The sequence below is a fragment of the Mustela lutreola genome, chromosome X (assembly GCF_030435805.1).
Source record: "Mustela lutreola isolate mMusLut2 chromosome X, mMusLut2.pri, whole genome shotgun sequence".
Lineage (NCBI taxonomy): Eukaryota > Metazoa > Chordata > Mammalia > Carnivora > Mustelidae > Mustela > Mustela lutreola.
Genome location: NC_081308.1, coordinates 102021269 through 102034067, shown reverse-complemented (window position 1 = coordinate 102034067; position 12799 = coordinate 102021269). Strand labels below are relative to the sequence as shown.

General features: G+C 44.5%; 1 protein-coding gene across 1 annotated transcript in view; it reads right to left on the bottom strand.

Moving 5' to 3' along the window:
- The window catches only part of IL13RA1 (interleukin 13 receptor subunit alpha 1), a 55001-nt gene that overhangs the window by 21154 nt on the left and 21048 nt on the right, over positions 1-12799 (bottom strand). Inside the window, exons 5-6 of the mRNA XM_059156866.1 lie at positions 7955-8142; positions 6044-6195 (exon numbers count right to left, since the gene is read on the bottom strand). Coding sequence (XP_059012849.1) covers positions 6044-6195; positions 7955-8142 — 340 coding nt within the window. The remainder of the gene's footprint in view (positions 1-6043; positions 6196-7954; positions 8143-12799) is intronic.

Below are 12799 nucleotides of genomic sequence, written 5' to 3'. Positions count from 1 at the left end.
AGGAAAAGACAGACAACCCAGCAGAAAAACTGGCAAAGGATTTGAACAGGCATTTCTCAAGAGAGTATTCAAATCCCTAAAGAACAGGGGCAAAAGTGCTCAACTTCATTAGTCATCAGGGAAATGCAAATTAAATCCACAAGATAACAATACACACACCTACCAGACAATACCTTGCTGAGAATGTGAAGCATCTAGCACTCTCAATGTCGGCTCTTAGTAGTGTAAATTGGCACAGCCATTTGGGAAAAGTCTTATTATCTACTAGAGAGATCCTAGGTAAGCCGCTGAGCCACACACGCCCACCAGAAATGTATGCACGCGCACACCAAGAGACAAGTTCATAGACTCTATTCATAAAGCCCCAAGCTGGAAACTATGCTCATGTCCACCAGAGGGAGAATGAAGAAATCAAATGTGTTATGTATCGACATGATGGAATGAATGCAATGAGAACCAAACACTGACAGCTACAGGCAACAAAATCTGTGACTCTTGTAAACATACCATTGAGTGAAAGAAGGCAGACACACACGAAAAGTAAATTCTGGGGGCGCCTGGGTGGCTCAGTAGGTTAAGCAGCTGCTTTTTGCTCAGGTCATGATCTCAGGGTCCTGGGATCGTGGGATCAAGGCCCCAAATCAGGCTCCCTGCTCAGCAGGAAGTCTGCCCCTCCCCTGCACTTGTGTGCGTGTGCTCTCTCTAAAGCAAATACAATCTTTTTAAAAAGTAAATTCTGTACAATTCATTTATATGAAGTTTACAAAAAGGCAACAAAATTAATCTATGGGATTAGAAGTCCAGGTAATAATTGTCCTTTGGGAGGGTAGTGACCAAAAGGGGTCATAATGGGGCTTCTAAGGTGCTGATTACATAAGAGAAATGACATTTGCAAAAATCACTTATGAAAAATCATTGAGCTCTACATAACAACTCATGTGATTTTTCTATTGGACACTATACATCAATTAAAAGTTAAAAAAAAAAAAAACCCACAGTGGTGCCTGAGTGGCTCAGGTCACGATCCTAGGGCCCCAGCATAAGGCTCCCTGCTCAGTGGGGAGCCTGCTTCTCCCTCTCCCTCTGCCCCTGTTCCTGTCTCTCTCACACATGCTCTCTAACAAATAAAACCTTAAAAAAAAAAGTAAAAAAAAAAAAAACAGTCTCCCTTGTTTAGAGTATAATATATCAAACACAATTGGGTTAGAGAAAAGACAATATAGAGCAAAATTCTCCTTCACACAATTTAAGTCATTTGCTGTCTGATGGAAAGAGAAAGATCCATTCCTAAAATGCAATTATTTTAAAACTGGAGCAAAAAAAAATCAACACATGAAAATCTGTTGCTTAATATAAATAGTCTACTTCTGGCCAACAGATTATACGAAAAGATGTTCAACATCACTAATCATCAGAGAAATGCAAATCAAAACCACAATGAGGTATCACCTCATACCTATAAGAATGGCCATCACTATCGAAAAGGTAGGAGACAACGAATGCTGGCAAAGGTGTGGAGGGAAGGAAACCCTCATATGCCTGTTGGTGGGAATGTGAACAGGTGCAGCCACTATGGAAAATAGTACGGAGCTTCCTCAAAAGGTTAAAAATAGAAATACCAGCATAGGGAATAGAGTCAGTAATACTGTGATAACATTGTATGGTGACAGATGGTGGCGCCTAGGGTGAGCACTGAGAAATGTAAGGAATTGTTGAAAAAATATGTTGTATACCGTATCTCAATTATACTTCAATTTAAAAAATACCATATGACTCAGTAATTCTACTACTGGGTCTCTATCTGAAGAAAATGGAGGCACCCGGGCAGCTCAGTCAGTGAAGCCTCTGACTCTTGGTTTCAGCTTCAAGGTCATGATCTCAACAGTCATGGGATAGAGCCCCGCATCAGTGGGGAGTCTGCTTGAGATTCTCTCCCTCTGACTCTCCCCTTACACACGTGCTTTCTCTCTAAAATAAATAAATAAATTGGGGGGGGGAATGAAAACACTAATTCGAAAAGTTACATGCATCCCTGGGGCTCCTGGATGGCTCAGTTGGTTAAGAGTCCAACTCTTGAGTTCAGCTCAGGTCATGATCTCAGGGTTGTGAGATCGAGCCCTGGGTCAGGCTCTGTGCTGCGTGTGGAGGCTGCTTGGGATTCTCTCTCTCTCTCTGCCCCCTGCCCCAGCTCACGTGCTCTAACAACAATAAGAAACTATAAAAGGAAGAAGAAGAGGAGAAGATACAAGATACATACACCCCTATGCTTGCTTCAGCATTCGTCAGTTATTTACAATAGCCAAAATATGGAAGTAACCCAAGTGTGCACTGAAAGATGAATAATAAAGAAAATGTGATACACACAGACACAGACACACAGACACACACACACACACACACAGAATGGAATATCTAATCCAACTGTGGCGAAGAAGGAGATCCTACCATTTGTGACAACATGGATGCAACTCAAAAGCACTGTAGTTAAGTGAAGTAAGTCAGGGAAACATACTGTATAACCTCACTTAAATGTGGGATCTAAAACGAGCTCACAGAGGCAGAGAGAAGAATGGTGGCTGTCAGGGGCTGGGCGACTGTGGGAAATGGGGAGATGTTGGGCAAAGGGTACAAACTTCTACTTCTAAGTTCTGGGGATCGAATGTACAGTGTGGTGATTATAGTTAATAATACCGCATTGTATACTTGAAATCCGCTAAGTAAGTAGATCTTCAGTGTTCTCACCATTTAAAAAGGGGTAACTGTAACTTTGTGACGTGCCGGGTGAGTTAGTTAACATGACTGTGGTCATCACCTCACAAGGGGAATGTACATTGAGTCATCATGTTGTACACCTAGAAAATAATCACACTGTACAGCCCAAATATATATGGTTTTTACTTGTCAATCGTACTTCAAAAAAGCTGGAACCAATGGTCAACTTCTGTCAAAGAGTCGTTCAAACACGGGACGAAGACCAGAGCACACGGCTATGACTTTTGACCTTGCATGTTACTAAGTGGTTCCTAGCGGCATCTGTGAAGAGCGGAAAGGCAAACTAAATGATGACGAGCATCCTATCGACACTTTGTATGGGGCACAGGAAAAGCCACTTGGGAATTAGAGACCTGCTGGGGAATCCCAAGGGCCAGCCACCACTTGAGGGACCTGGTTGCAGTTTCATGTCCCCTCCTCTGGGCCATCTCCCAGATGCACATATGTTCCAAAATTGGCAAATCACTGTGTAAAATGGAAGGTCTGAGCTCTTGTTCAAATGTAAGTTTCCTCGCATAGTTTAGCAGCTGCTCAGATAACTCTGTGAGAAAAGGAAAACAGGAGCACAGAGGACCAAGTGGATAATCTGGACAGAAGGGGCGTGGTCAAAGATAGGTCGTTCCTTGCTTTGTGATTGTCACTAGCCACCTCTCTCCCCAAACCCCATGTGATGGCACCACTTCCTGTCCCGGCCTACTTCCCCTCTTAACTACAACATCAGGCAAAATGATTCCTCAAAAATCTTGCAAAAAGTAGGGGGGAAAGGTCTCAAAATCAGCGAGCACACAAAAAGCTGATGACATTTTAGGAGAGGAAGCAGCTGGTGAACATCTGCTAGGACAAAGAACATTCAATCCAAATGTGTCAACAGAGTTCACTCCAAATAGACTACGGTTCTGATTTAGGAGGATAAATGCCATAGTACATACCTTCTCTTCAGTGCATTAGTTTGTTTAAAAAAAAAAAGGTAATTCAACAAGAATTTTTTTTTTTAAGGATTTTATTTATTTGTTTATTGGACAGAGAGAGAGAAGAGAAAGAGAGCGAGAGAGGGAACATAAGCAGGGAGAGTGGGAGAGGGAGAAGCAGGCTTCCCGCTGAGCAGGGAGACCCATGCGGGGCTCGATCTCAGGACCCCAGATCATAACCTGAGCTGAAGGCAGACGCTTAACGACTGAGCCACCTAGACACCTCTCAACAAGAATTTCTTAAATGAGGACTATGCATGTGGTGTTCTCCAAGTTTAATACAAGACCAACCTTTGAATACAGAAAGACCAACTTATCAGCTGTGTGGCCCATAGCAAGTTACTTTACCTCTCTGAGCCTTAGTTTCTCAATAAAATATAGGTCAGAGGAGAACCATTTCATGGACTGTTACATGCTATTGTACAAGAAGTACCGAGAAGAGTATCTGTGTAGTCCATCATGAACACTTCATAAGTGACAGCTGACACAGTTAAGAGGGTAAACTGAGGTCACATGACCCCCAGTGTCAGGGACACAAGCTTTGGAGTCAGACTTGGTGAAATCTTGACTCAACCACTTAACTTAGGAGTAAACCTCTGAGATTGCATACTTCCCTCCTGTGAAACGGGGATAAAATCACAGGCCCTAAGTCCTCAGGGTTACGGTGAGCACTGCGGGAGGCGGCTGAGACAAGGTGCTTATGAAAATGCCCACCCCCTAGTCCTCACTCCCGCACATGAGCCACGATAAGCAGGAGTTGCACAAAGTTACCACCACCGAACTCATCCCTCCAGGAGCTTTATTTTTAGCCAGGAGACAAGGCCTCCCCATGTGATCCGGGGAACCAGCAGGACATAATTCAGTGCCAGATGAGTAATACAAGCAGCCTGTGTCTGAGGATTTCGGACAGAAGAGAGCAGTAAAGGCCAGAGCAGTCACTCTGACAGCTGACTTCGCTGTAAACCCCAGCCTCACCTTCTTCCCACTCGGAAGCCCTCTGCTTTCTCCCTTTGCAGTACCATATGGGGACTCTGGCTCCTGGTATGGGTAACGATTATTCTATTTCAGCAGATTCATCTCCAAATGCCCAGAAAAGCTCTGGTCAGCTGTGGACCTGGGCACTCCCTCTGGGGTTACAGCCTGTCAACACTGGCTTATTTTAGTAAGTATTTTGAAACTCCCACGGTGAGATGAAACAACTGGACCGAGGAATCTGTCCATGTGTGAGATGCGGGGCTCCTTTCAAAGCCAATATAAAACCCTTGGTCTTGAACTTCTACAACTCCAGTGCAGCCGGGGCCCAGGGCCACTGGCATGCCCATGACCAGCATAGCCCCTGTGGTCTTGAGGCGCCACTTAATGGAAACCTCACTCCTCGGGAACCATGGTATTAAAATCTGGGCAAAGTTTTCAGGTTGAATCAACAAAACCCCACTTGGCTAGTTGTTCAGACAGAAGCGTTGGGGGCCCGAGGATGTGACCGCTACTGCAAAGCGGAACGATGAGACTGATGCCGCAAGGTCCCACCGTATCCTGTTACGTATCCTATCCCAGGTGCCCACGGGGACCTCTAATCAGTACGTTTTGTACTCGATTCCCAGCGGCGCAAATTTACAGAATCCAGCAATGGCGGACTACCCAAATTTGGCAACTCTAGTTGCCACAAACTCCAAGACCAGGGAATGGCCACACTAGAGCCTTGAAGAATCTACCGGATTGGACCCCAGCCTCCTGCTTACACATCTTTCCCTACTCGATTTTGGCCACGCCAGTCTTTCTGTTTCTCACGTGTGCCAAGCTCGTTTGTACACATGGCTAGCCCCTGCTTGTCGCTCTGGTCTTATCTCAAACGTCGTCACTTCGGATGATCGTGTTCCCTCAGGCCCTCCCGTCATGCTACTACATGACCCATCTGACTTTCTTCATAGCATTCATACCCTGAAATTAGCTTGCTCATTTATACACTTATTTCCTAGTAGGTAAGCTTCACGGGAAAAACAGACCTTTTCATCAGGGTCACGTGAACACTAAATAGTGCCTGGCATGTAGCAGATATGTAATGAAAAGCTGTTTAGCAAATGAACTGATGAACGGCTTGAATCTTACAGCCAATGCTCTTACCACAGACCCTCAGACCTTCCACCGTGCCCTATTCCAGATGAGAAATTTCATCATCACCATCGTCATCATCGGGTGACATATCTAAGAGCTACCTTTCACGATGTCTCCATTTACTACCCTGGAAGAAATTCAAGTGAAAGAAAAATGCCCCCAATAAAATCAACTAGATAGGAAAAACTTACGTAGAAAATATCATTCGTCTCAGTTTGGCTGTTATTGACTTCTACTTGATAAGATAAGCATCTGCTGTTAAAATTCTGTGGATTCTTCCACTGCACATACAAGTTGCCATTTTGGAAGAACAGACGTTTAATATGTGGGGGATCAGGTTTCACTGAAAGACAGAAATGGAAGAACACAAATTAGTGCCCAGAATTTTTTTTTTAAGATTTTATTTATTTGACAGAGAGCGAAAGACAGCGAGAGATATAACACAAGCAGGGGGAATGGGAGAGGGAGAAGCAGGCTTCCCACAAGCAGAGAGCCTGAAGCCTGATGTGGGGCTTGATCCCAAGATCCTGGAATCATGACCTGAGCCGTAGGCAGATGCTTAATGACAGAGCCACTCAGGCGCCCCGCACCCAGAATATTTTTGATAAGGTTCATGTCACCATAAATAAGCTTATTTTAAATTATCTCATAAAGTGGGTCCAAAGAACATCTTTGGGGTGTCTGGCAGATGACGTGAACTCTGACCTGCAACCATCTGGTTAGAACATGGCTGGGGTATAATTAGGACATCCAGCTGTGACACAGAGAATAAAGAAAAGAAGCACTTGGGGCCAGATGTGTATCTACATAATGGATCATGAGGGGCCCCAGGGGTTTCCCCAGTTGCCACTCACTTGCATCAATCCAAGACCACAATTATAACATTAGTCTAGTCTCTGTCACGTACTGCAACATGGACAAACCTTGAGGACATTATACTACGTGAAACAAGCCCATCACAAAGGGGAAAACACCGCAGGATTCCACCCATGAGGTATCTAAAGTGGTCAGAATCATAGAAGCAGAAAAGAGAAAGCTGCTTACCAAGCAAGGGCTGGGGGAGGGGAAATTAGTATTTAGGGGGCATTGAGTTTCAGTTTTAAAAGATGAGAACGTTCTAGAGATCTACCACACAACAATGTGAATAGACTTCACATTACTGAACTGTACACTTAGAAATAGTTACAATGGGAGTTACCACAACCTCACTCCCCTGGCCTTCGGTCCACACTTAGAAGTCACCTGCATGACTGTCTGAAGGTGTGGTGAATAGCGCTCTGCTCCAAGACTTGGGGACTTTTGTCAATTCATGGTTATGTGCCCCTGAATTTTCTGTATACTTAACCAGAATCTGCACTCCCTGGTGGGATCTTACAGCAAATAAATAAACACGATGCTTACAGTAGTAGTTTGCTTTAGAGATTTACAAAATACTTACATATCTCACATCATATGGGACTTTGGACAGTCCTTTGAGGTCAGGAGGGACTATGGACCCTGTTTTACAGATGAGGAAACACTTAAAGAGAGTTTATATGCTTTTTCCAAAACGAACTTCTATGAGCTCAAGCAGATACTGTGTTTTCAAGTTGAGGCCTCTTTCTAAATGGCCAGCACTTGGCTGCGTTGGCTGTTCTGAGCAGTCGGGGCCTACGCCACCCCGCACATTAGCTAGTTTGAATATCACTTCTGATCGCTCCTTCTCCAGTCAAAGCCCTTTTTCAACTAAGAGAAAGATTATTCAGTAATCATATTTCATTTTATTCTGCAGCATCATCCTCTCGAGTATCACCAGTAAAAGAGAACAGAACTTAAGAGTCCAAGAGCCCAGCTCTGGTCTTGGTTCTACAACTGACTGTGCGTTTGAAGTCTCAGCACACTCAGTAGCAAACAAGAGCAAAGCATGTGGCATATATACTCAATAATATTAGAATTTCCAAGGCTGCCACTTAAAAAAAATCAAATAAAGATATACATAAATACAGTCCTTTTTTCTGGGAAAATCTTAAAACCAAAATCATTCCTTTTTTATTCTCTATACTGACTGTTCAAAAGATATAACACTTTTACTCACACTGTTGTACAGAGTTTCTAAAACTTACCATGAGAAGTTAAAGGCACTATATTGAAGGATGGTCTAATTTTTCCTGCATTATCCTTAACCACTATTTGGACACTGTGTTGCTCAAAATTGGAATCCTTCAAATTAGTCAGAGCAAAGGAACAACCAATGTGTTGACCTTCCCTATAGATGTCTTCACACTGAAGAATTTTTCCCAGGCTGCTGTGCCTGCAAGATATAATGAGACAACCTTCTGGATTATTTTTAACAAGGTGTTCAGAAAACAAAGGCAGACATTTTTTTTCCTTTAAACAGCTGAAGAGGACCGTGAAAGGCAACATTTGCAATATAGAAAGATAGCTCTTCTTAAAACCCTCTTTTATAACGTGGCTCCATTTCATACTCTAGCAAGAAATGAATGCTCCTTTATGATGAACACTGGTACTTTCTTCTTCTTCTTTCTTTTTTTTTTTTTAAAGTAATCTCTACACCCAATGTGGGACTCGAACTCAAGACCCTGAGATCAAGAGTCACCCAAGCCACACGCCAAACACTTGTTCATTTGTTTGTTCATTCATTTTTTTTCTTTTTTCTTTTTTTTCAAGATTTTGTTCATTTGTCAGAGGTGCTTTGTCAGAGGAAGAGACAGAGAGAGCACAAGTAGGGGGAGCAGCAGGCAGACAGAGAAGCAGGCTCCCTACTCTAACGTGGGATTCGATCCCAGGACCTGGAGATCATGACCTGAGCCAAAGGCAGACACTTAACCAACTGAGCCAGCCACGTACCCCAACACTGGTACTTAATTTTTTTAAATATATATATTATTTATTTATTTATTATATTTATTTATTTGAGAGAGAGAGACAGTGAGAGAGAGCATGAGCGAGGAGAAGGTCAGAGGGAGAAGCAGACTCCCCGTGGAGCTGGGAGCCCAATGCGGGAGTCGATCCTGGGACTCCAGGATCATGACCTGAACTGAAGGCAGTTGCTTAACCAACTGAGCCACCCAGGTGCCCCAACACTGGTACTTTCAATAGCTATGAAAATTCCAGGAGCCCTGACTCCTTTTCATCTTCTGTATAAGAGATCTTAAGAGGCCAGCATGAGAAGTTTTAGGCTTCTTGAAAAGGCCTCATCTGCTGAATTCCATGGTTCTCCTCTGGCCCTTCTGCCTGCCTGCCTTGTTTTCGTGGCTTCTCTTCCTTTTCCCTTTTCAAGCGTTCACATTCGGTCCTCCGCCCTCTGCAGATTCCTCGCTGCTGCTTACTCCCTCATCCATTCTCCCCCAGTTTATCATGTCTGTCCCTCGACTAGAATTTCCACACTGGGGATTCCTTGGTGCTAGTCCCAGATTTCTAACGGCTTCATTTGAGTGCTCCACTCTGGCCTCAAAGTCAATGTCCTTATGCCCTCTCTTCCTAGCCAAACTGCCTATCTTCTGACCTTCCCCATTCCCATCAGTCCGAGCGCATTTTCTCTGGACTCCTTGATTACGTCCTTTGAAATTACCCTTTCCCCCTTCCTTTCCCTGTATTCTCTCGCTGCATTCTGTTATTTCCTTCCTTCACAACGCTTCTTGGATTCTCTCCCAAGACATTCCCGGAACCCTTACCAGGTGTGTGCCCTCACCACTTCAGCCTTCACATCCTCTCTGGAAGGACCTCGCTGACCTTCGTTATCAACCTATCTCTCCTCTAACCCCTGCCAGATCAATGTTCCAGAACACAGTGGTTTTCTATGTGTCTTACTCCACCACGTGGCTTTAACTGCTTTCTATCCGCAGCACTGCTGGGATCTGCTTTCCCATCCCAAACCTCTACGCACCCTTCTCCCCAAGGAGCATCGGCACCCAGTGCACGGCAGGCCGACAGAAGGGACTCATGATACTTCTCTGGCTAGGGTCTCAACGGCTTCTGTCTCATAGTGGCCAGCAGAAGCCAGAGTCAAGCCCTACTTCAGCCGTAATGGGAGGTGTGCCAAGATTCTACAGAAAAGGAAGGCAACTTTAAACTTTAAACTAACAGGGATGAGTCGCAAACCCTTGACTTGTTACCTCCAGTCATCTGTCACTTGTTACCTCCAGTCTGTAGAATGCAGACTCCTCAAGCCCTCTCCTGAGAACCCTACTCAGCGGGTTCTGCCAGGGCCTAGGTGCCAGCATTTTGACAGTGAATCTCTTCTGCACAGCGGGTACTCGCATAAACAGAGTCAGCTGATCTCTGCCCAGGGGGCAAGGACAGTCTCTTCAACAAATGGCGCCGGAACAACAGACAGGTGTCTAGATGCAAAACGATGAATCTAGACACAGTCCTGACTCCATTCACGAAACCAAACTCACAATGGGTCACAAACCTTAATGTAAAGTACAAAACTATAAAACTCTTAGGATGTGACTTAGGGAAAGACCTAGATGAGCTGCAGCGTGGCGACAAGCTTTTTAGATACACGGAAGACTTGATCTAGAAAAGAAATAATGAGCTGGACTTTGTTCAAATTAAAAACTTCGGCGCCTGCAAAAATCAGTAGTAAGAGAATAAGAGAGCAGGCCACAGACTCAGAGGAAATATTTGCGAAAGACATGTCTGATAAAGGATTGCTACACAAAATACACGAAGAATCCTTAAAGCAGTAAGAAAACAGGCACCTCACCGAAGAAGATAGATAGATCGCAAAGAAGCGTCTGAAAAGATGTTCCACATATGTCTTCAGGAAAATGCAAATTAAAAACAACAAGATGCCACTGTACACCTACTAGAATGGCCAAAGTCCAGAGCACTGCAACCACCAAACCCAGGGAGGACAGGGAGCGAGCGACAGGAGTGCTCCTTTGCTGCTGGTGGGAATGCAAAATGCTACAGCCCCTTTGGGGCAGAGTCTGGTAGTTTCTCACAAGACTAAACATGCTCTTATCATACGACTGGTATTTACCTAAAGGAGTTGAAAACTCCTGTCCACGTGAAACATGGTGCACAACTGTTCACAGCGGCTTTATTCGTAACTGCCAAGATCGGAAGCAACTAAGACGTCCTTCAGTAGGCAGACACATGAACGGGGATGCCCCCAGACACAGGGATATTATTCAGCTTAAAAAAATAGAGGTCTCAAGCCAGGAAGAGACACAGAGGAAATGTAAACGCGTATTACAAAGTGAAAGAAGCCAATGCGCAAAGGCTGCCTCCGGAGGGCGGGACCACAGCGCCCTCTGGGAGAGGCAGCACCCTGGGACATCAGGAAGCATCAGCGGGCGGCAGGGCTTGCAGAGGGAAAGGTGACCAGGCAGAGGACAGAGGAGCTTTAGGGCAATGAAAATACTCTGTATGAGGTTATAAGGACGGACACGTGTCATTATACGTTTGTCCAAACCCACAGGATAGGCGACACCAAGACGGAGCATGAAGGTAAAGTAAGGACTGTGAGTGGCTAGGATGTATCAAGGCAGGCCCATTAGTTGTGACAAATATACCACCCTGGGGGCGGGGTGCGGATAATGGAGGAGGCCAGGAACTGCAGGGGTAGAGGGTATATGCGAAATCTCTGTACCTTCCCCTCTGTTTTGTTGTAAACCTAAAAACTTGTCTACAAAAATAAAGTCTTCAAAAACAAACCCCTGGGGCGCCTGGGTAGCTCAGTGGGTTAAAGCCTCTGCCTTCGGCTCAGGTCATGACCCCAGGGTCCTAGGATTGAGCCCCACATTAGAGCAGTGAGCCTGCTTGTCCCTCTGCCTGCTGCTCCCCCTGCTTGTGCTCTATCTCTCAAATAAATAAATAAAATCTTTTTAAAAATACAGAAAATGCTCTTGTCCCTTAAGAGATGGTACATCGAGTTTTTTGCCAAGTTGTAGGCCCCTGTGGTTCATGAATGAATACAGTCTTAGAAACTAAGTTAGTGCCATGGCTAGTTTTTAGATCAGACAGGCCTGGAATATTCTCCACCCAAACCCAGAAACAGAAATTGAAGAAATTTATGACACTTTTGTTACATAACTTAAAAAAAATAACTAAGCAGAACATTAATTTTTTTCAACCAGTGAAAGGGACTTCTCTAATGTGCAATGTGTAAGATTCCTTTTTCACTTTGGTACCTTGGGTGTTTCATATACTTTCATGGATCCCAGATAAGAAATTTAAAAAAAAATTTTTTTTGTTGTAATATGGACAAAATAACAAAAGAGGCAATATTGGGTTTTGAAAAGACAACTTTTGGGCACTTCTTGCAAAATATGAGGTAACAAACCTGAGCCAGAAGGCATTCAGGTGCTTCCTGTGAAGATTCAGACACTGAAATCCTCCACAGAATCACACTATAGACAAAAGGAGGAAATGGCCAGATTTAAAGACAATTTCCCCATCTCTGAAGATGATTAATGTGGTAAGAATTTCCCTAAAATTCATTGGCAGAGCTAGCCTGTAGCTCTGTTTTTTTTTTAAAGATTTTATTTATTTATTTAAGAGAGAATGAGAGAGCGGGAGAGAGCGAGAGCGAGCATGAGAAGGGGGAGGGTGAGAGGGAGAAGCAGACTGCCTACCAAGCAGGGAGCCTGATGCAGGACTTGATCCCAGGACTCCAGGATCATGACCTGAGCCGAAGGCAGTCGCTTAATCAACTGAGCCACCCAGATGCCCTGTAGCTACTTTTTTTTTTTTAAGATTTTATTTATGCTGAGAGAGATCACAAGCTGGGGAGAGAGGCAAAGGGGGAGAGGGAAAAGCAGACTCCCAGGTGAGCAGAGATGGCTTCGGGGCTCCATCCCAGGACCCTGGGATCGTGACCAGAGCTGAAAGCAGAGGCTTAACAACTGAGCCATCCAGGTGCCCAGGTGCCCCTAGTCTGGAGTTATTAAGGTCAGGCTCCTTTCAATGTCATACTAGCCCTGTAGAACCACAAG